The sequence below is a fragment of the Populus alba genome, chromosome 6, assembly GCF_005239225.2.
Source record: "Populus alba chromosome 6, ASM523922v2, whole genome shotgun sequence".
Classification (NCBI taxonomy): domain Eukaryota; kingdom Viridiplantae; phylum Streptophyta; class Magnoliopsida; order Malpighiales; family Salicaceae; genus Populus; species Populus alba.
In genome coordinates this window covers 3,652,148-3,676,027 of record NC_133289.1, presented here as the reverse complement: position 1 = coordinate 3,676,027, position 23,880 = coordinate 3,652,148, and the positions used below count along the sequence as shown (strand labels likewise).

General features: G+C 33.8%; 3 protein-coding genes and 1 non-coding gene across 5 annotated transcripts; 2 read left to right on the top strand and 2 right to left on the bottom strand.

Annotated features, from left to right (window-relative positions):
- The first annotated feature begins 2,528 nt into the window (after positions 1 to 2,528).
- Positions 2,529 to 7,773, top strand: LOC118053165 (NADPH-dependent thioredoxin reductase 3). The gene is made up of 10 exons (XM_035064332.2): positions 2,529 to 2,858; positions 3,425 to 3,632; positions 3,748 to 3,853; positions 4,229 to 4,494; positions 5,168 to 5,447; positions 6,155 to 6,262; positions 6,786 to 6,872; positions 6,997 to 7,101; positions 7,303 to 7,433; positions 7,547 to 7,773. Exons 1-10 carry the CDS (start codon positions 2,618 to 2,620, stop codon positions 7,605 to 7,607), a joined length of 1,593 nt encoding a protein of 530 aa, XP_034920223.1. The 5' UTR covers positions 2,529 to 2,617; the 3' UTR covers positions 7,608 to 7,773.
- Positions 7,774 to 9,398: 1,625 nt separating this feature from the next.
- Positions 9,399 to 9,471, top strand: TRNAA-AGC (transfer RNA alanine (anticodon AGC)). The gene has a single exon. It is a non-coding gene; the product is annotated as a tRNA-Ala (tRNA).
- Positions 9,472 to 11,340: 1,869 nt separating this feature from the next.
- On the bottom strand, positions 11,341 to 14,846 carry LOC118053164 (short integuments 2, mitochondrial). 2 transcript variants are annotated; one of them, XM_035064329.2, is made up of 8 exons: positions 14,552 to 14,845; positions 14,352 to 14,456; positions 13,860 to 13,937; positions 13,302 to 13,443; positions 13,108 to 13,178; positions 12,461 to 12,557; positions 12,057 to 12,274; positions 11,341 to 11,791 (listed from the first exon to the last, which is right to left on the bottom strand). In XM_035064329.2, the coding sequence occupies exons 1-8, from the start codon at positions 14,717 to 14,719 to the stop codon at positions 11,540 to 11,542; spliced, it is 1,131 nt and encodes a 376-aa protein (XP_034920220.1). In that variant the 5' UTR covers positions 14,720 to 14,845; the 3' UTR covers positions 11,341 to 11,539. The 2 variants fall into 2 exon arrangements, with proteins under 2 accessions (XP_034920220.1, XP_034920222.1); XM_035064331.2 differs by lacking the exon at positions 14,352 to 14,456 and having other exon boundaries at positions 14,552 to 14,846.
- Positions 14,847 to 19,530: 4,684 nt separating this feature from the next.
- LOC118053163 (protein MIZU-KUSSEI 1) lies at positions 19,531 to 20,735 on the bottom strand. Its single transcript, XM_035064328.2, has one exon. The coding sequence runs from the start codon at positions 20,465 to 20,467 to the stop codon at positions 19,673 to 19,675; it is 795 nt and encodes a 264-aa protein (XP_034920219.1). The 5' UTR covers positions 20,468 to 20,735; the 3' UTR covers positions 19,531 to 19,672.
- Positions 20,736 to 23,880: the final 3,145 nt, after the last annotated feature.

Here is a 23,880-nt window from a genome sequence, read left to right as displayed (position 1 = left end):
TTTGGAATGATCTTACCTCGTTGCTTACGCGGATGCTCAGTTACCTGGTCCGCATGGAGTGTTTTTTGTTTCTTTCATTTTGATGACAGTGGGATGCTGCTCTTTTGAAAGCAATTGGATGCATAAATCAGTAGCAACCTCCTGTTCGATCCAAACTAAATTCCCCTTTTTCTTCGGGACATCCAATAATTTTTCTACATTTGACCTAGCCACTATACTCTTCTTTTGATTTTTCTGATCCATTTCTCCTGTTCTATCCGTTTAATCTTCAGATCTATTCCTCGCCTTTTGTCTCCATCCTTCTGCAGTAATATTGCCTGTTCTGCTGATAAAACCCTACAACATCCAACATCCCCCCGTGTAAAAATGAAAAATGTACATGAAAGGTTGTGTAAAAATAACAAAAAAAAAAAAAAAACCCACCCAAAACATCGTGGACAATTGACCCTTCTCATGACAACTCCATTGATAAAAGATTTCTTATGCATTTTTTTTTTGGTTTAATGGTCAATGTTTTTCAATAAATTTACCTAGTTGAGATTTCAATGTAATACCTTCCTAATGTAGAAATAAAACCTATCATGATAGCGTTGCACGATTTGAGAATCAATCTGGTTTAATGTTCGAGTTGTTGGCTAGTGAGTTGGTCAAATAGTTGATCTGTATCAATTATATGGTTTAATGTTTAAATTAAAATGGCATTATTTTTTTTTAAATAAAATCTTATTCATTGTTTTATTTTTTTTGTGCGTGGAGAATCACTTCGCCGGAGAATACCCAATCTCATTCGTGTTATTTACGTCGTCACAATTTTTTATCATTACTTGGTTTGGTCCAGGCCATTCAAAGCCTGATCCGATTCAGTTTCCGAAAAGGGAAATACAATGTGCAGCCTTTTCCTACGTGGCGAGCACTAATTGGCTGTTTGGAAATGAGGCTTGGTTATCTGGTGTGGCTCAAGACAACTGGCGTTATCCTATCTGAAGGCCACGTGGCTCATAAGGCCATTAAACTGCCAGCGTCACTGAACAACAACAGCTTGCCTTCCTAGCCGTTGATTAGATTCTGTTTTCAATCCAACGGTGTATAAATCACTGACACCGGACTCTTCGAGGTTCCAATATTACAAGCTCCGCAGCAACGGAGTTGGTGATTTATGGGTTTTGGAGAAGAGAACGGACAAAAACTGCATGCGGGTAAGCACACTCGCTTGCTTGCCATATTGCATGTACTCGCTCAGATAGGTTGGACACGTTTCCACATTTCTTAGTCAATTTCTTTCTCAAAATATCAGTTAATTTGATGTAAATTATATTGACTTGCTTAATAATTATTACTATAAAATTGAGTCATTTAATGTAATTTAACCATTGGATTAAAATTTATTAAGATGATCCAAAATGATCTATATCTTTGTTACTCATGCAAAGGTTTTAATGTTCTCTTAAACTTATCATTTAATTGAATCATATAATATTAATTTCATTTGAAGTTGTAATAAAGTTTAATTACAAATTACATTATCTAATTTTATTTTCAAGTAGTAGAGATTAAATAAAATAAAAAAATATCATTTGTTTTTTTATCAATCTCGATATTCTATCTAATCATGAACTAACAAGATATAACTTTTTTATATTATGTATAATTTTTAATTAATTTTTTTTTTAATTTTAGAATACACATGATTTGAAAGTGAAATAAATTTTTATATCAAGAATTTAGTCTTTTCCAAGTTTTTTTTAACTAATTTCAAGTTATACAAAACATAACGATTGTTTTTCATATAATAGACGTGTATTGATTAAAAATATATCTAAATCATTAAAAAATATTTAATTATATCAAGAACTTTAAACATGTAAAATCTCATATGTAAATCATATATAAACAAGAAAAAGAACCACATGATTATTAAAATTAGATTTAACTACTCTCAACTTTCTTTTTTATTAAAAATTATATTTAAGTACTTATTGAATGATATATAATTACATTAAAAAATTAAAACATGTATCATCTCATTTATAAATCATAAATCAATCAAGAATTTCAACATTCTATATAATAATAAATCAATGAATTATAACCTTTTGAATTTTATCATAACAATTAACATGCATTTTTAGTTGCAAAATTGCTAATTTTAATTTGCACGTGATTGAATTATATTTAAGTTTAACCATTCTAAAATTTTTTTAATTAATTTTTATTTGTATGAAACACAATAATATTTTTCACGTATTTGATTAGAAATATATTTAAATTATTTAACAATAATATAAAGTCTGAACATGTAGCAGAAATTTCATGATTTTTCTATTGAAATACATAATGATTATGTTAGGGCAAAATATTTAAAATATTCTTGAATTAAAAAGAAAAAAAGAGAGAAGAAAATGTCGATTAATATGGCAAGACAAATGGTTTTGTTAGCAATACACTGTACACCCGCGAGTACAGATAACCTCGATGATTGATGCTCAAGTAACAGCCCAAAATAACCCCACAGAGAAACACACAGAAAAACACGATTCCTTGCCGCACTCTCTCTCCCCCCCCACTCTTCTGTACTAAAAACTTTTTTTTTGTATATATTGTATGGTGGGCAACCAATATGTCTGCTAGTCCGAAGATAAGAATCGGAACCGGCACCGTGTCCACTCACCGTCTCACCATGACAACCACCGCCGCCGCCACTCTTTCCCTTCCTTCACACTCTCTTGTATTCATAAAGAGTACTCCTTTTCCTTCCCTCCGTCGCTCTTTCTGTCTCAACTCGCCCTCTACACCAACTCTTACCTCTCATTCTCCTCTCCGTGTCAAAGCTTCCTCTGCTGAGCCCTCTCCTTCTCCAGGTCCCCTCCTTTCTTTCTCTGTTTACATGGTTCTTTAGTGTGTGAGAGATGGGAGTGAATTTTTATATATCTTGTTGATTGGTGGATTTTTAGATGTTAATGTGTTGCTTTAGCTTGTATTTATTAATTTTTGTGCTGGTTGAAGACTCTTTTTGTGTTTGATACTTGGAAAATTGCAGTGTGAGAATCTTGTTCATTTTATATGGTGTTCAAGAAGATGCCTTTAGTACCATTAAAGATATGGACTTTGAATGATTTAGAAAAAGAAGTTAAACTTTTCTTAAGTGATGCCCGTATTTTTAATTTGGGTAGAAGTATCTATTTTAAGTTAAATCTAATATGGCTGTTTTGTATGCTAGTTTTTACTTTCAGTTTGGGGTCTCATCTTTAATTTTGAAGCAACTGATTTTGATACAATGTATTTAGAACCTTTTATCTCTAGCAATCTCTAGCTCTGGAAATGATTACATGACTGATTTTCAAGTTTTGATTTTGGTATATAGTTGTGTTTTGCTTCCTCAAAACAACCATGCTATGGTTGTTAATTTGGTGTTTGTTTCCTGCAGGCAAAGGTATTGAGAATGTGGTAATTATAGGTTCAGGTCCTGCTGGATACACAGCAGCAATATATGCTGCTCGTGCCAATTTGAAGCCTGTAGTGTTTGAGGGGTATCAAGTTGGTGGTGTGCCTGGTGGGCAGTTGATGACTACCACTGAAGTGGAGAACTTCCCTGGGTTTCCTGATGGAATAACCGGTCCGGATTTGATGGATAGGTAACAAAAAACAAAGTTGATTTTGTTTTAAATTTATTCTTGTTCTTGAACGGAACACACATAATTATTTCCAACTAAATTATTACACAGAAATTTGACTTTGTTTGTTGATTAGGATGCGACGGCAAGCTGAACGTTGGGGGGCAGAACTGTTCCAAGAAGATGTGGAATCTGTTGATGTTAAAAGCAGTCCTTTCACCGTGAAGAGTAGTGAACGTAAGGTGATATATAGTTTTCTAGCATTCTGTTCTGTACATATGTTGGAGTGGTTTCATTAATTTCAACTATTGAAGTATCAAATCATTTAAACACATTTGTTTTATGGATGAAAATTTTGCTTTGAACTCTGCTTGGAGATGACCTATTTTAGCAAGTATTCTTTATAAAAAAAACATGCTCCCTGTATGTGATACCAACTTTTTCTTGGAAATTGTTTGAAATGTACCGTTTTTATGCATGAGTGATGTGCCATGGCCACATGCAATTGTTTATGTATTTGTTATGCCATAAGCTGTAGATTCTTAATTAATTGGAGTTTGGAAACAAATCCAAGTTCATGCTTATGATACTAAATTTGTTTTAAATTAATATTTCAGGTTAAGTGCAACAGCATCATTTTTGCCACAGGGGCTACTGCCAGAAGACTCAAATTACCCCGTGAAGATGAATTTTGGAGTAGGGGAATTAGTGCCTGTGCAATTTGTGATGGAGCATCACCACTTTTTAAAAGGCAAGTTCTAGCTGTCGTAGGGGGAGGTGATACGGCCACAGAGGAAGCATTGTACTTAACTAAATATGCTCGTCATGTCCATTTACTTGTACGCAAGGATCAACTTAGGGCATCTAAAGCAATGCAAGATAGGTGAGTTTTGGTGCACCCTTATTTGTGTTGTTCCGTTGCAGTTGTCGGCAATGATTGTTTTGCTGCACTTTCTTTATTAATTACTTTAGGCTGCTCCTAAATATAAAACATATAAAAGTGCATATTTAACATTTCACAAAACTATCTTCTATATGTCAAGTTAAACATGTTTGCATTTTGATATGTTCTTAAGCACATTCCTGCTTTGCCATCTTCATCATATCTTTCTTGTAAAGTCAGGTGTTTCAGACCTTTTTAACAGGTTTAATTTCATCAACATTGTGTAGTATGTGATCTCTGGTGTTATGTTTATTTCTGAGCGGTCATTAATTTTTCTGCAAAACCCCTTTCAGTGTAAAAATATCTCTCCTAGAATAATTATACTATTAGAAAGAAAACAAATTCTCTCATTATGTGCTAATGTTTAAGATAACTCCAACAAAAATGCAGTCGCTTATCCTTGCAATTCTGGAGGTCTTTAAATTGCAGGCAATCAGATCAGTTTCTTAAATGTTGCAAACAATTTATTTCCATGGCATTATTTTCTTGTCTTTTGTGATTTAGCTGCCATGATTTCACGACTCCCGAGTTATACACTAATGAACAATTTGTATGTTGAGTTTCAACTCCCTGAAATGTTTGTTTAACAGGTTGATTATCGCAAATGTTTCAGAGTGATCAACAATCCAAATGTCACCGTGCACTTCAATACGGAAACTCTGGATATTGTTAGCAATACAAAGGGCCAGATGTCTGGTATTTTGACTAGAAAAACTGATACCGGGGAGGAATCCGTGCTTGAGGCAAAAGGCTTGTTCTATGGTATTGGTCATTCTCCGAATAGCCAGCTGTTGGAAGGCCAAGTTGAACTTGATAGTGCAGGCTATGTGTTAGTTCAGGATGGTTCTGGGAAAACTTCTGTTGAAGGTTTATTTGCTGCTGGAGATGTTCAGGTAATCCTGTAAAAAACTGTCATTTGGATAGGCTTAAGACCTTTCAATTTTCATTCTAATCTCATTACTGTACTTAAGATTCTGTCATCATTCTTACTTCTCTGGCGATGCCAAGGCTTAGAAATATGTTGATGGGATGTGTAACTGCAAAGCATGTTAATGGGAGTAATTGAGTAATTCTCATTCAACAAAGATAAAGTTTGTGATTGATTTTTGAGCAAAATATGATAATTAAATAATTGCTGTTAATGTGTTAGTCAATTGGAGAGTATAAACTTTGCGGAAGTGATGCTGCAAAAATAAAAATATTTTGTTTTATTTTAAAGTTGTCTGATGCACTGCAAAAATTTGATGTAAGTTGATTTTCCTAGAATCCAAGAACTTTGACACGGTGATTATATCATAAACAATATTCCCCATCTAGTGTCTACTACCCCCATTCCTGACACTGCATTGTTCCTGGTATCCTCTTATAGTTATTGTCATCCCCTGATGATCGCAGAGTTTAATATTAAAGTATAACACATGGGTTGAATTTCGTGATCAGCACAAATTGTTTGAGATAATGTCTTACATGTCCTTTATGCATGTTCATTAACCTTCAACTATCTTGATGCATGGATTCAAACTTCCTTGTGATCAAAACTTGTCTTTTGTTTGGAAAATCTGTAAAGGTTTTGTGATTTAGTATCCTGTTTATTTAAAAGGACCATGAGTGGAGGCAAGCCGTAACAGCCGCTGGATCTGGATGTATTGCTGCTCTATCAGTTGAGAGATACCTTGTGAGCAACAACCTACTTATAGAGTTTCACCAGGTATTTCTTTCTCCTCTTGCTATTCATTTTATAGAAAAGGGAGGGAAATTAACGTACTACTGAAGTCCAACTTTTTCTGTTTTACTCATCCCTTAGCTGTTTCACATTCTCATGTGTCATCTACTCTTGTTGTTCTCAAGCATTGATTTCCATCCGTGGAACATGTCTTTTTCTATCATCACTTGTTTGGTTGCAATCTTACATATGGAGGAGCTCCTCTTTCAATGTCTCATCACTTCTGGAATTAGAACGTTTTTTTAAGAATATCTTCACCAAGCATAATCATGGACTTCAATTTTTGGTTAAAACTCACATCTCTAATATTGGATCAATCTATGGAAGTTAAATGAATTAGTTAAAGTGAGATGCATAAGATTGTAAGTTTTCTCGAAATACAGTTTGATCATCCATATTCTAGTATTTTGACGTGGAATTTTATGCAGATCTTTACTTGTATGTGATAGCATATCTAAACAATACTCCACCTAAACTTGCTTGCTTTTCATGATTCTTTCTTTGACAGCGTCAAACTGAAGAGGTTAAGAAGGAACTCACTGACAGAGATGTTCACGAGGGCTTTGACATTACCATCACAAAGCATAAGGGCCAGGTGCATGTTCTTATTATGATGAAATATTGCAATGCATCAACAGTTTTCGGTCAAGTTGTTGTGTATAAGGTTTTTATGTCCTTAGCTCAAAGCTTATGTTATTTCCTCGATTTACCTTCCTCAGTATGCTCTGCGAAAGTTGTATCATGAAAGTCCACGGCTTATATGTGTGCTATATACATCACCAACTTGTGGTCCATGTAGGACATTGAAGCCAATTCTCAGCAAGGTAGGTTCCATGCTAGCTTATATTGCATTGTATAATTAGGAGAATTACTGGAGGTTCTCTTGCATAATTTATATAATATTCATCCATGCTTTGTGTTTGTTTGCATTTTTGGGAATACATCTTTCTGTGTATCTGACCCCACCTCACCATCTCTTCTTCTTCTTCTTCTTCTTCTTTTTATTTTTCAATGCTTAATGGCAGGTGATTGATGAGTTTGATCAAAATGTCCATTTTGTTGAAATTGATATCGAGGAGGATCAAGAGATAGCAGAAGCAGCTGGAATTATGGGCACACCATGTGTGCAGTTCTTCAAGAACAAGGAGATGATCAGGTTTGGAAAATTTCATTTTTTCTACTTTCTCTCTCTATGATGCATGAATGATCATGCAGCTGTTGCTCACATGGTAGTTTTCTGATGTCAAATTTCCTGTACTTGCCATGCAGGACTGTATCAGGGGTCAAAATGAAGAAAGAGTACAGACAGTTCATTGAAGAAAATAAATGATCGAGCATTCATCTGGCGGCTGTGATCATTTTGTAATTCAATTTTGTTCCCCATTAAACTGGTTAGTCAAATAATACCCTATATTGTTACAGAATCGTATACTGTATTTGATCCACCACATTGCAGATTATCATGCAGAGTTCCCAAAGCAATTTTTTCTGGTTTACGTTCTCCAATTTTTTATTTCCTTCAACCTGTATGATTGGCGGAGTTGAACCAATGTAATCGTTTGGTTACAAACTGATGCAAGCAGGCTATATATTCCGTAGCCATCCTCCAGCAAACCCTTCATCGAGGTGCTTGTTTTGCTGCATCATATGAATAAAATCACCCATGGAACAGGATAAAACTTTGGATATTCATAATGGACACACTGGAATTGCAAGGTAGAAACAAAGCTGTTTTCTCTGATTATATAAAATCCTTTGCAGCTTCATTTGTTGAATTCTTACATCCAAAGGAGAAAAGAGCCACTTTCTCATGCAATTAATTTGGAATTACGGATCATAAAATTTAAGCTTGTTGATATATCAAATCCAGGACCTGAAACATGGGTGCTCTAGAAAGAAGAAAACGCCGTCTACCCAAAGCATCAAATGTATTCAAAGTTCATACTCGAGTTAGACCTAGATCCTCGAAGTTGGTTTTTTCTCTATTTAATTCCATGTGAACAATTATGACCAATCAGCCAGAAAATAGTGTTTTGGAGAATTCTTTTGGCATAAAGCCCGTGCAGTGCTGATGACAAGCTCTCCCTTTACTCAAGTGCCATGAAGAAAAGTAGTCTGTACGATACCAGCAGGCAAAATAGAACAGCCACATCCCACGACCTGGAACTACCTGGGTTGTTCCCCTAAATTGTCGGAAGGATCATCTCACCCTTCAACTTCTGATGTCAAGGCACAAAGGATCAAATTCAAGTCCAATCATGTCATTCTTGAAGTGATCCTGTTAAACACGAGTACGTGTACAGATGTATTCCTATCTTTAGACGTGCACGCTTGGAGAATAAGTTGATGCGGAAGTACCACAATTGAGAAAGCAAAATACCTAAATTCCAGTAGACTTCCAGTTAAAAGATATTCGAATTTATTTAATTCCTATATATCATGTAATTCGTTATCATCTTTCTCTTGCCGAGCTCATTAAGTCTTGCACCAGAATATTATTATAGGTAATATCTCAACGTCTCCGACTTCTTTCATGTTTGTGAAGTGTATGTGGTGAGGTTGAAAACCTACTATGATGAGATAGCTCTTCATAAGGCTAAATTGAAGTCGTTAACGGTGAAGAACAGTAATATTTGAGTTCCCTAAAACACCTGCAAAACATGACATAAGGTGGTAAGGATTTTGCTTACCTCCGCAAAATTAGAATGCTAAATTCAAATAAAACACTATTTTTTTTATTACCAAAAATCCAGAAATTGGTCAAATCAAAGTAGATACATTTAGTCTAAAAAATTAGAATTAACTGAAATAAAACTTTAAGATTGATGTAGTGACTAACAATGGGAGAGTATCCCCGTCATTAAGAAATAAAAAATCATGCATATTTCATTTTTAACATGAATTCTTCAACACAATCTTGTATTTTTCATGTTAAAAAATAATATAAATTATATTTTCATGTCTCATATAACGATTTAAATTCTAAAGTTAAACCCAATTATTTAAAAGTTGTTCCCGATCTATATTTCTTCCTCTGCTGTACATGCCATTCCATGCCATCCGGGAAGAAAACAAAATATAATATAGTACAAATATAAAAAATAATGGCACGTATCAACAAGGGGATGTAGCTCAGATGGTAGAGCGCTCGCTTAGCATGCGAGAGGTACGGGGATCGATACCCCGCATCTCCACTTTATTGTTTTTTTTTAAATACTTGCAGTAAAAGTGCTTTCTGCTTGATGATGGAAGGAAATACTCATTTTATCTTCCATTAATATATGTGCGATCTCTTGAACTACATTAATCTACTATAATTTTTCACAAACTAAAGGAGAAGCTAACATGTATGGAGAGGGAGAGGCACCTGCAAATGCATCAAGTAAGGTGGATTTGCCTGAGCCAGAAGGACCCATAATGGCCGTGATCCGATCAGGTACAGCTTAACCACTTTGCCTATTTAGCAACTTCCTAGGCGCACCACCACTTTTCTTTTTAAGTTGATAGCCACCAGTACTACGGTTCCATCTTCCCATATCAGATGCATGCATTGCTTTCTTTTCTCTAATACTACTGGACTCCGACTGCTCTTCCTTCTCCCTCTCTTGAATCTTCATCTTGATAGATGGACAATATTGTTGTTCATAACCAGTTATGAGGCCCTGCGTTTTACTTGTGGACAATGCTGGTCCCTCTATAGCCATTCACCCTGCTAACTTGGTGTCTTTAAGGGTGTTAGAAAATAATATAAATCATATCCTGAGATCTCATCTAACAGTTTAAGTTTTGGGGTTCAGATGATTCTTTGACATGGTATCAAAACCTTAATGATCAAGCGGTCACGAGTTCGAATCTCACCATTCTCATTTATTTAATAAAAATTAAGCACAAGGTAATATGGACATGTACAAGTTTCAAGCCCAAAGGGCTTTTACTTGAAGGGTGGTGTTAGAGAATAATATAAATCATATCCTGGAACCTCACCTAACAGCTTAAATTTTTGGGTTCAGATAGTTCTTTGACATAGGATATTGTCTACATAAATAAGTAGTCATAAAGTTTATTTGGCCTTGTCTTTGAGCCGACGGCCAAAGCTACACACACACACAAATATATATATATATATATATATATATATATATATATATATATATAGAGAGAGAGAGAGAGAGAGAGAGAGAGAGAGATTCTTCCATCACTTCCAAATATATATGATCACCGCACATCAAATAGTTTTAACACAAAAATGTTGATATTGTGTAAGATAAAATACTACTAAGATGATGGAGGAAATTATATGATTTTTGGTTATTTCTCAAAAGTACACGGCAAGGAAAAGCCACTGATTTCTGCATTTCGTTTTCTCACTGCCTCTTTACAATAAGAAAACCTTGGCATTTCGCAACCAGATATCCTAAGCAGCTTCCATTTTCTTCCCAGCTCAAGTTGAACCGAGTGTCCTAGTGAGTCCAATCTGGTTTTCAGATTGGAGCTTCCTTCGGATTCAGCTTTAACACAACAAACTCACTTCGTCTTTAAGACTTACAGATTTTTTATTTCCCTGTCTGATTTTAAGGTTTGAACGCCGACGACCAAGAAGAGAGCATAACTCGTTAATCATCCACCCGACATCTAATGGTAACTGATCTATCACTTTATTGATGCCTGTTTTATATTTGTTTTTTCCAGAAATTTAAAATAAACTGGTTTAAATTAATGATATTTTTAAAATTGGTTATTAAAAAAAACATTTTGAGCTGAGAATTATTCATGTAAATACACAAGGACTTCGTTACGAGACATTCCCGTCATCTGTCCATAAACAATCCTGCAAACTTAGTTTCTCAATTCTGTCGTGTTTCCTCCTAGCCGATGCCACTGCCTAGAAGAAGAAGATGGTTCATCAAGCCCCCCGCCTGAAGTCCTGGACTCGGTGCAATTTGCACAGATTATGATCTAATCCATTTTTATACTTGCTTAATTGAGACTTGAACCAGAAGAGGACACCAAGGTAGTAAGAGATACCATCCAATACCATACATCCAAACAACAACACCGGAGGCTAATAGAGGGAACAATAACAGGTTAACAGAAAGCTCATTACCAACTCGAACATGGGCATCTCAAGTTTTTTCACAAGAAAAATGAGTTCAAAATTAAAATACAGCACATGGTTACAGGTGATAGTGCAGTGTATGCGGGGTTGCAGCATTGGATATCTCCGAGAGAAAAGAAAGAAGAAATTTTTTTAAATTCTAGATCTTATGATACAGTGTTGGTCTCAGGGACATCATCAAGGATGAAACAACCAAGTTTACCTGTCCTAAAAAGAGTGAGAAACTTCTTTGATACCATCAAGCGAGCTTCAGATGCCTTATGAGGTATCTTCAGTGCCTTCTGCAGCACCTCAAATTGTTGCTCTATAAGATTCTCCAAATCATTCTCATCCTCCACATTACCATTGAATTCTGCCAGTGTTTTGTACATTGCACATTGGACTTCTGTGACAAGATTCTGTAGGTGAACAAGACCAGAGACAAAAAATATTAGAAACGATACCAATGTCGACAGAATAAGTTATGAAGTTATATATACTCAAAGAATGAAGATCCGATGAATTCTAAACATCTGAATTGCAAATTGTCACCCAATCATAATTTAATCAAGATAATTGAATGAATCTCTTCAAATAAAATTTGTAACAGCCTCAGATTCTGGATTCCACAAACACACACGGAAATATAGAGAGAGAAGCAGAGAGGCGGCATGACTTTGTTACCTCAACATACACCACATCAGACACACTAGGTGGTTTCCTCCTATTTGGCCGAAGATCTTTAGGATCATATTTGTGTTTTTCCTCAGATTCATATCGAATCCCATCCATTTTTCTGTTATTCCAGTGTTTCCAGTGAAGCGGAGTGCCTCGAGTATTTAAAACTGCTAGTAAGTATCGGGCAATACGCTCCTCGCCTACAACAGAATCTTTCACGGATCCTGCACATACATTCAAAAACATAATTTTTGCTAGGTGTACGCGAACATGCAGCAGAGGGGACGATACTTATTGGACGGTAGCAATTAATTAATGCAAGTGTCTTGAACTTGTTGAGGCAAATGCATATGGCAATTTTTGGAAATGCCAGGCTCAAGTAATTAAAAAGGAAACAAAGAGGTCTAAACCTGCAAGAGATAACTTTAATCCTGTTTCAATATCTGGGATACTGGGAACCAACACGCCTGGGGTGTCCAGCACGTATATGCTAGGCTTATGAGCAATCTGCAAATCATATTCAAAGTAATCAACATTTGATAAAGGATATCAACAACAGCATGAACAAAACAAAAGGATGGTGCCTGAAAATATTTCATCAAGAAAACAACAAAAAGCGATAGGCAGAAATAGACAAAGATAAAAGAAATAATTCAGAATTTTGAGAGGATCAATTTTTTCTAGTTTGATAAAGGTATCAAAAGCAGCTTGGCAGAGAAATAAAATATATTTTTAAGTGAGAGAAAAAAAAGCATTTGAGCAAAGACACATGGATCTCTAAACAATGTCTTTGAGGTTCACAGCAAGAACTAAAGAGAAAAAAAAAATAAAAGGAATAGGAAAAGAAAGGCTTTTATGTGACAATATGAAAGTGATGCTATTGAATTTATACATGGCAAATCCAGTGCATTATCATGTTTTGTAGGGGATGGCAAGAGAGTATATGGGTGTGCAACAGCATACTGAGCATTTGCATGCAGATAGGCAGGTTGACGGACAGAAATACTTATCACATAATCCAGGGCCTGAAAAAAATCAGGCAACCAAGATACTTCACCTTGTATCCTGCAATATCTTGAGTTACACCAGGCAAAGGGCCCACTGTAGCTCGTTTCTTTTTCCCCTGCACTATGTAGAAACCTCAAATCATCATTGCCCAACACATGACTTGAACACAAAGACAGGTAGTTAACATGCAAGCCAAATTATAGTTCATAACAATGGTTTACACAAAATATGGTAACATCTTACCAGCAAAGCGAGACAATGCAATTTGATGGATTGAGTTTATCAAAGCTGATTTCCCAACATTAGGAACACCAACCACCATAACAAGGAGAGTAGGTTCCCTCGATATCACCTCCTTGAGTTTGAACTCCACAACTTCAAGAAGCTTCAGCACACGAATCACAAACAGCATTATGAACAAACTTGAAAATATTACAGGGATATTAGGTTAAAAACTCAAATTTAATTGAACACACAGGCACACAGAGTCAATCATAAAATTGACCGAATGAAAGTCAAGCAATTGTAGCACAAGTCAGTTTCGTGTTTGATTTCATTTGATTTCATTTGCTTTCTTTCAGCCAATGAAAAAGAAAACATTAATGCAAATGCAAGTATTTCTTTTTGTACTGCTGAGACATGGTAAAAAACACAACATTTTCGATCAATTAGCATAGATTTAAGGTTTTCTTATGATGAAAGCAAATTTATTTTTCAGTATTTCATCAGCAACTATACATATACTTGAACCCAAATTGAAAACTAAATTTTAACAGCACTTTATCTAGCTTATCAACTAACCTTCTGAACAGAACCCTTGCTGTGTGCACTTATCGGAATGCAATCTTGCTTGCACGAGTCAAAATAACGAATCCATTTCTACAGCAATTAAACATACAAACATCACACTCATATTAAACATAGCATCCCCAACACAACTATTCAAATTCCCGGAATCAAATGATCATGCAATTAATTTATGCAAACACAGAGACAAATTATTTTGTTAACAAATTTTCGAAACTATAAAAATCCCCAAAATTCTTATCATTCACACAATCAAAAGGGTACAAAATACCTGCATTTATAGTCGAATCCCAATTTAAGTAACATAATCAATTAAATTTGAAATCTTTCACAACTCTCCAAACAAAATTCAACATAACAAACAAAACCCAAATTTTATTTTCCCTTTTCTAAACTTTACACAAGTGTTTAATAAACAAACAGCTCTAAAAATTCAACCTTTCCAAAAAAAAAAAAAAACGAAGAAGCAAGAAACAGACAATTTACATGCATAATATTAGGATTAGCCAAATCCTTCTTATTAAGAGCAATAACACGTCTTTTTGCAGCAAGTTGAGGTTGTAAGTCTTCATTTGTTGACGATAATGGAATCTGTACATTAATTACCAAACACAAAAACAAAAACAAGTAAAAAAAGTTGCTCTTTACCTAGGAAAAAATAAAACAAATGAAACCCGTATACTTACACGAGAGTCACGGACTTCTATGACTAGGTCGGCAAGTTTCAGGCGGTCTCGGATGGCGCGGGTGGCAGCAGCCATGTGGCCAGGGAACCAGTTAATGGCTCCACCACCTGCGTTGAAACCCATCTCTCCTATTCCTTTCTTTACTATTCCCTTTAACCCTGAACGCATTTTCCTACTATTTTAATCAAATTCTTCGATCAAATTTCTTTCTTTCTCTTTCAGTCCCTCTCTCTGCTGCAGATTAGCTTAAACCCTTATGCTACCTCTGTTTCCAAAACCTCGGAAGGAAAATGTTTGTAGCCCATTTCTTCCTGAAGTGTAAGGAAGTTTGGGCTTGTGCTTGTTGTTCTAGAATTCAACAATACTGGCCCATGATGTTTCGAGCCATGTCTGAGTTTTGATTTTAAAAGGCCCAAATTGAAAATGAGAAGGGTATTGCAAAACATGATAAATTTGTTATCTCTACCTAAGGACATTAGTTCAAGTCTTGTGACTCCTATAATGTGAAACAAATGCTAGCTTTCATGGCTTCATCCATATGCTTTGTAAGCGCACCCTGTAGTTACAAGAATTTGTCTATTTTTTAATTTTTTTTGTTTGAATTATGATGTGAACAATTTAATTCCTATAATGAGTCTATGGACTTGTTTAATTCCTATATATGATTTTTATCATTCCAGATTTGTATATAAAATGGTTCAACTGGATCTTAAAGACGTGGAAGCTAATCATTTAAGATGTTCAAAGGCACAAAGTATGATCCAACACAACGTTGCCCTCTTTTATTAATCGCCAACGTTACTATATCTGGAAACTTGATTAAGTAATTAGGCAGAGGTCCGAACTGGAACTGGGGAAATTGAAATTTATCTTCCTTTTGATCCCCATAGATCAGAAAGACGGGCTACTGCATGCATGCGTAGTAGCTAGCACCTAAACCAAATTAAACAGTAATCATTTCTTGATACATAATTAATTATACTGTAATTAGCAACGACATAATCTTCCCATGTTAAGCCCTGCTAATGCTCCCAGAAAGACGGGCTCGGTGATGACTGAGGAAACAATCGCAGAGATTTATGGTTATGGACCTAGACCGAGCCACGTCGTTAAGATCAGTTGAACCATTTTTATATACTCGACCACTACAGGTCATTCACAGGAATTAACCAAGTCCATGTCTATAAACACTTTTTGGCGATGGCAAGGTCTGTTTAACTTGAATAAACGTCTAGGTGTTCCTTAGGCCACGTATTTATATATAAAAAAAAAAATCTGAAAATATCACGGGTCAGCTGGTGGCAGTGGGGGTGAGCATGCAGGCAATTCGAATAAAAAATAACCAAAGAATTTTTTGAATTGCCCAATTTGTTTTTCAAATCTTCCTATATAAAATAATTTTTTGATCCTTCAAATTATATTTTACCTAAATTATATTTCAACTAACTTGGATAGGACCGATTATCCCCTTTTTTTTACCAATTTTTCTCTTAAATCTCGGTTGATAAAATTAAGCTCTAATTAGAAAGATTTGAACGAATTACAAAATTTGTTAGTTTTAAAAAATTATGAATAAAAAAAAAATATAATTTGATCATTTCGGTTTCCTGATTTTTCTTCATTTCACTTCAATTAAATCTAAAATAAGTTTCAGATAATTTTCTTTGAAAGTACGGCAAGAATTATTTAAATCTTAAACAAGGCCACTGAGTTTATGAGTAATCTATGATCTATTTCCTATTTGTTAGGTATTAATTTTATACATTTATTTATACCATACACGTTAATTTTTCAGATAAACAAAAAGAAAACCCCACATAATTGCTCCCTTCAAAAACTATCGTCTAGTGCTAGACAAAGATATCCGAAACGTAATTAATAAATACAGAAGCAGATGTCCAAACTCCGAACTGGACCTCTGAGGATAACTTATCTTCATGAATTGTTAACTCAAAAACCCTATAGATCTTGAGGTCCTTTCTCGATTATGGGACACGGCTTCGACACGTTTACATTGTTCATATATATGTTATCTTGCATCTTTGGGTGTTCATGGATTCAACCAGAACAAGATATTTGCTCCCATGTGATCTTGATCCGTTTGCGATACGACATCGTCAATTATTGTTGTTATTGAATAGAAAACCCTCGTCAAAATCCATCTGTAGTTCTTTCTTTCTTCTTCTAGTGGAAGGTAAGGTGGTGGATCTTGAAATATATTATAGAAGCAGCCTTTTTCAATTTTTAAATTCCACTTTCACTTTAGCATTTTGAGTTTGTGAAGAAAATTCCAAGTCTTCAAAGCAGGTAGATGGAATTTGGTTAAATCTTATTGTTGTGTGTTTTAGATATAGAATGATTGATAAGGACTGTAAACTACTAAAGATATTTTATTTATATTAAATGATTTATAACTTTTTAAAATCACATGAAACGTATCAGTTTTTTTTTATGAAAATAATTCACAAGTTCAAATAATTTTTTTTAAAAAATGGATAACAATATGCATGGTCACATCATTTTAAAAGATTTTTTTTTTAAATAGAGTTAGTAAAGAACTAATATTTTTATCATGCGTAATTTAAAATAATAATAAATAAAGTTGTCATTTTAATTATAAGAACTAGATTTCACAATAAATAACTATGATTTTAATTAAAAGTAAGAGGTACTTGTTTTATTTCAAAAACAAAATAATATTTTTTAAAATGATAAATGCTTTAATTTCACAAGAAAACATACATTAATTAAATATTAATTTTAGATAAAACATAGAACTTTAGAAGAATATAACAATAACAACCACACGTAGTGAAATTTAGTCAATGATCAGCATTGATCAAAATTTCCACCAATCACCGCGCGTCACATGTAATTGTTAAGCTCGTAAGTTTGACTTTAACAAAAACAACCCTAGCTAATAGTTATTAACAAAAACTAAAAGAGGAATTAAACTTGCAAAGCACCTTTGACTTGAACAGTGCTTTAACTTTTTTTTTATTTTTTAATATTAAATTTACCATAGAAGCACAAATAACTGTTTAATTTAAATTTTTTAATTTAAATTTTATTTTTTAATATTAAATTTATTATAAATCGAATTTCTTAATTTATTTTATTTTTATTTTTTAATATTAAATTTATTATAGATTGAATTCCATAATTTTTTTAATTTATTTTCTATATGGTTGTATATGATCTAAGTCATAAATTTAGTAATTTAACTCGGATTGATCCATATTGATCTAATATATTATTATTTTAATTTTTTTTTAAAAAATTAATTTATATTTTTATCAATTATTCAAATTATTTTTAGACATGTCAAGTCAACTACATTAAATTGAATATAATTTAAAACTCTTTTTCCTAGAATTTTTGTTTTTGAATAGTATACATGCTAAATCCAAATTAATAATATTTCTCATTACAGAATTATCCAATGATCAACAATTAACAGCAAAAATATATATATATATATCGTCTCATGAAGCTTGGCTTTTCTGATCACAAATCAATGCACGACGTCATTTTATCCATGGATAGACGATAAGCTTCCCCAAAAACTGGAAGAGATTATGACTTCTGCATAAAATGACGGATCCTTGATAAAGATTCTGCTTGGGGACAAAGAGTAGTGTTTCCTTTTAAGTGATTTATGGCCGCGATGTGCCAACTTGTAGGGAAGTGGGTCGACACAGTGAGGGCTGACCTAAGTTTTATTTCTTTGCCAAACTCAATTACTATATTTAATTAATTTCATATATATCCACTTAATTTAATCTGCAAATATTTATTTGACTAATGCTATTTTTTTGATGCTTAGTCCAAATTAAGACATTTTAAATTGAGTAACGCTAATTTTTCAACATTAAAATTCTTTCAAAAAAAATGAGGTTATTTTTTTTTTTCTTACCCAAATATACTTATATTTTTTAAAAGAGTAAAACTAGTCCCGTTTAGAGTTCGTAATTATCCCTTCTAATAAATACGTTTTCTGGAATCAAACTTGTATTCTCATCTGTATATTGATATATCTTAATCGCTAAATCAACACTTCATTGATAATAAAATAAAAAATGATATGACCTAACTTCAAGTGATGCTAAACATTGAAAAAAAAAAAGAAACATGTATATGAATCATTAGACTATCTGGCTAAATAACTCATAGTTTTTTTTTATTATTATTCAACAATTCTCCCTGGCTTCTAATATATTAGCGATGTTTTCTCAAGATAAATAATAAATAACACTAATATTCCTTTCGGATAATTTGGCCAATTTAGAATGCCATGGGTATCCTTATAATCAATCAACTTATAAGGCAATCAAACTCTCTCATAGTCATAAATATCAAGCGCACTTACATCTAAACTAAAAGCTAACCTTAAATTTCTTGGAGTTAATGTTGCCTTTAGCAGACAAATAAATATATGTATAAATGCCTCTGCAATTTCCCAAGTTGACAGTCGAGGCAGTCCTGTTTGCTAGAATAATACCAACTGTAGTAGAATTATTGTGAAAATTCATGGTCTTGGGCCAGGGCAATAAGCATGCCGATCATTTCTTCTTTCGCCGTGGCATGCACGCGTGCACGTTAACAGATGAAGCTCGTTTTCACACATACATTCAAGTGATGAGTAGGTTTAGTTCTTATATTATCGTTTTTTATTTAAATCCTCTGAAAATCATTAAAGATCTTGCAAAATATAGTGCAGTTTCAATTTAGATGATGAAATATATAAAATTAATCTAATTTAATTAAAAGACGGAATGTCTGTGAATGGTATGAAAATGCTGCTTCAGAACAACTCTAATTAATCAGTTTATTAACTCTAAATATTGTATGATCCAACCCTGAGACAGGAAAAAAACATCGTTGATCTGTTTTTTCCTCCATTACTGTGCTTTATTCCATAAACAAGGCGAACTATCTAACAATATATCTAAAATCTAAACAAAATACAAACAAGAAAATCACATAAAAATAGAAAACATATAAAGAAAAAATTACATCACCATACATGTTACTAATTAATTAATTAAACAAGCATATCCACCTTACATTACCCAGTAACAATAAATCGCAAAGTCTTTGATCCCTTTGTTTTATTTCTTCTCATATTCTAAGTAAAAATATACTGAGTTCAGGCCCTCCATTTCCTTCAGGATTCATCATATAAAACGCCTCTGAGTCACGGCTCCCTACAACTCGCTCGAACTTAGCCCTCATATACAGCAACTCACCTTCCCCACCACCGCTCTTCCGCCCATCCTCCACCACCGGAATCACCCCAGCACCGACTGAGACACTCTGCACAGTTCCAAGCACGTACCAATCAGAATAAGTGCACCTCCTCGACACGGCGTACCCACACTTCCTTCCATTACAATACATAGTCCATGTCGGTTCATTAAACAGCTTCCCCGGCCGGCCGGTCTGAACCTGAGGAGCACGAACCTTATCGCATTCCAGGGCGATCCTGACCAAACCTGATGACATTTCCTTAACTAACATTGCCGTAGAAATCGAAAGCTCGAGTAAAAGGACCGGTTCAGAGCCAGGATTATCCTGGACTGCGAAGCTGACATGACCATGGCGGTTTCCGAAGAGGGTTCCGGTGACTTTCCGGCCAAGAGAAGGGGTTATGGATAGGTACTGGGTAGGGGTTGATAGCCATTTACAGGTTTTGGGGATGATTATATTGGGGAAAGATATAATCTTGAGGATTGAACGAAAGAAACAAGTGAATCTTGAATAGATTTTGGTACCATGATCAAGGCGTTGTGAAGAGAGTGGAGAGTGATGATCTTCTTGTTCAGGGATTGATCTCATGTAGTTAGATGGGATTATTTTTCGTGTGCTTCTGCTACAGCTACTGCTTCTTTGAAGGGTAATCTGTTGGTGTTTCATGGCTAATTAATTTTCAGTGGCACAAAGAGAAGTTAAAAAGAAAGAAAGGGAGACTAGTCGGTGTTTGAAGCCAAGGAGCTTGAACAAGCTAGGATTGAAGAGAGTTAGAGGAGATGTCGAATCAAAGAGAAGAGGATGGATACATTGATTGGTTTTGCATAGAGAGAATTGGCAGAGGGAGAGGGAGAGAGAGAAGTGTGGGATTGAGGGAGGAGAGGAGAAATGGGAGATGAAAGAGGCCGACAAGGTGATGATAGTGTTTGGAGGTGGCCAATATAAAGGGAGGCTGTGGAGTTTTGCGGTGTGGTGGTGATGATTTCTTGGACTCTTACGTATACTTGGTGTGTTTTAACATTTTCATATGTTTCCTTGCAAAGCATCATTATGGCCCCTCATTCTCAAGGTGCTTTACACTATAGTCATCGATGATCTCCACCCTTCATTATGCTTGTGGGTCCCCCTTATTTTCTTCAAACACTTCATCTCCACCATCAATTTAACAATCACACACGTTTGATGGCCAGGTATCTTCCAACCCGATGAAAATCTTATCGAGGATCACATAAATCTCTGTGTTTTTTGGGGTTTTAATGATGACAATATCTCATACTAATTTCCACATATTAATATCAATCCCTTTTCCAATCACATCTATTACTTATATTTGAATTGATTATACATCCACATCAAAAAAAAATTAATTATAAGTCAAAATACTATAAAAATACTAGCTAGTAGTTGGAGGAGGCACTTGAGATTTGCCGTTTGCATCTGCAATTGAATTTTTTATAGCCCATTTCCTCTCTCTCTCTCTCTCTCGTCTGTCATTGACCAAAATTACTGCTCTATTTCATGATTTCAAGATTGGTGTATGCTTTACACCTCTAGCCTTGATAGAGGCCTTGCAATATTGAATTATTTCATGTAGAGGACCACTTTTCTTTCGTTTCTAAAATGGTATTCGGTTAAATCTTTAAAAATTAAATTGGTCCCTATAAAAAGTATTTGTCAACAATCTGTTTCCTTGGAAGAATTAACTGATTTATATATATATATATATATATATATATATATATATATATATAGCAATTAAATTACCTGGCAATGACAAATTTTTTTTGTTTGTTAATTTCTCTTTTTTTAACACCCAAAGTACATTAGGAGAGTTGAAACCCTTCACACGTGGTGGGAGCTAAGACCTTATGTTTTCAACTTTATTTTCTCGAGATTCTGTCAAGTACAACACTATAAAGCATGTATGAACAAACAAACCTTTAAATATTCGCAATATATTTTCTTCATTACCTCAGAGATTTACAGCATTTTTCATTACTCAAGAAAAACACACGCTTTGAAGGGTAAATTGTAGCCAAAAAGTATGTAAACGACCTGCATGGATTACAGCCATATGTTCATACAGCTCTATGTATAAATTAAAATATATATATATAGAGAGAGAGAATTAAGGGGAGGTGACAGGAGGGTGACGAGCATGATGTTGAAGGTCAATACAAGATTATGTTTGTGAGAGGCCACTTTGTCCCCGCCCTTTGGAAAGCCACTTAATAAACTATGCATAATTCTTCTTCTTTTTTCTTTTTCTTCCCCCTTTGGAATCTCTTGTACAACACACAGATTAATACGGTTTTATATAACATATAAACCATCATTAATTACTTTATTCATATTTATAAAAAAAAACATTTTGGACGGTTCCAACCTTTTGCATGCTCTATTTAATTATATAAGTAATCTCATTGGTGGCCTAACCCATGCATCATAGAGGGCTGCCCTAGGATCAATGACAATTTTGCGCACGCCACTTGGCCAATAGTGGCACCGGTAGCTGACGTTTCTTTCCTTTTCATAATGCATGCATAACATGTCTTCTTCAATTTAACATCACCATTAATTAATTAATTAATTAATTAATTCTAGAAGGGATGGGGGAGTCTAGGGATTGGATTTCATAACAAAGAATCCCGTATCTTACTTTAATAAATTATGGTTTGGATTTTATTAATTAACCACCAAAATATAATGTTAAAGATTATTTAGGGTGTTTTTTTTAATGGATAGAAAAGGACCAACAATTTATGTGTGCTCTATTCTCTAAGTGACTAATTCTATTCGAAAACTGGCCATTGTCTTGCTCCCTAGTATTTTATATGTAATGTTCTCGTCTTCGAGAAGAAGCTGACACTCGTTTAGAATTGACTTTTAAATTAAAATTAGTAAAATGACATGTTATTTGTAGCATTTCAGATAATTTTTTGTTCAAAATATTTAGGATACATCTTAAAGATCTAAGTAAATCAATTCATGACCATAAAATCTGAAATCCATCTAAAATAAAATAAAAAAAGAAAAAAAAAAGAATTCTCTAGCTCATATGAAACCACTTGATATAAAAAACAATTATTTTGGTGGTCGAATTCCTCATCAACGGACACTTTCTTTATTTGAGCTAGAATTTGACAATTTACTCTATCTTCTCCAACAAAAAAGAATTAAAAATGAGTAAAATGAAGTTTGTTACCCAAATTTAATTTTGTAAAATTCAAGGGAACAGTCACCTAATAGCTAAAATAAATAAAGGACTCAAATGAATTTTTGATGAAAATTTTCAATCTACCATACATGTTACCTTTTTTTTCTCACTTTGGTCCCTTTTCTTTTAATTCAACTCTTCCTTCCAAAAAAAAAAAAAACAGACATGTAATTGAGCTCTAATTTAATCTTAGAAGGACTGATTAATTGTGAGAGAAAAATATCTGGGGACAAAATAAAAAATTGATAAAAATCACACTATTATAATTTATAATAAAATATAAGAGAACGAATATTGTTTTTGTGAACAATAAAAACATCGCATGTTTTAGCTTTTAAGTGTAATTGGACTGATGTTTAAGGAATAAACTAGTCTTAAGCATTATTTTGGAATGGGAGATAACAAAATTTTGTGATTATTCTAACTAAGAACGGATGGAGATATAGACAATCAAAGATCTCTCTTTAAAAAGTCTCTTTTGTTAGCCATGTTATTGGCTATTAGTTACTACATGATTTTGCAGTCAAATAACTTCGTTTTATGAACATTCTTAGCTTCAAAAACTTAATTTTAATTAAATTTAACAAAAAAAAATAGCTTACTTGGATTTTATACTTCATTTTATGAATATTCTTGGTTCAAAAACTTAGTTTTAATTAACTTTAAAAATAAAATAGCTTACTTGAATTTTTAATTATACTTCATTTTATGAATATTTTTGTTTCGAATATAATTATAAAAAACAATTAGCAGTATATTTCTTACGTGGATAATTTTTTTTTACGTCCCCCCTCACATGAAATTCTAGCTTCTAGCTTGGCCATTAATTCAATGATTTTGAAGATAAAACAATCCTTTGAAA

Coding starts and splice junctions, on each gene's coding strand:
- LOC118053165 (XM_035064332.2), top strand. CDS start 2,618: ATGTCTGCTAGTCCGAAGATAAGAATCGGAACCGGCACCGTGTCCACT. Junction 3,633..3,747: donor GGTCCGGATTTGATGGATAG/GTAACAAAAAAC, acceptor TTTGTTGATTAG/GATGCGACGGCAAGCTGAAC. Junction 4,495..5,167: donor TCTAAAGCAATGCAAGATAG/GTGAGTTTTGGT, acceptor CAAATGTTTCAG/AGTGATCAACAATCCAAATG.
- LOC118053164 (XM_035064329.2), bottom strand. CDS start 14,719: ATGCGTTCAGGGTTAAAGGGAATAGTAAAGAAAGGAATAGGAGAGATG. Junction 13,938..14,351: donor CTAATCCTAATATTATGCAT/GTAAATTGTCTG, acceptor TAATTGCTGTAG/AAATGGATTCGTTATTTTGA. Junction 11,792..12,056: donor CTGATGTGGTGTATGTTGAG/GTAACAAAGTCA, acceptor GTTCACCTACAG/AATCTTGTCACAGAAGTCCA.
- LOC118053163 (XM_035064328.2), bottom strand. CDS start 20,467: ATGAAACACCAACAGATTACCCTTCAAAGAAGCAGTAGCTGTAGCAGA.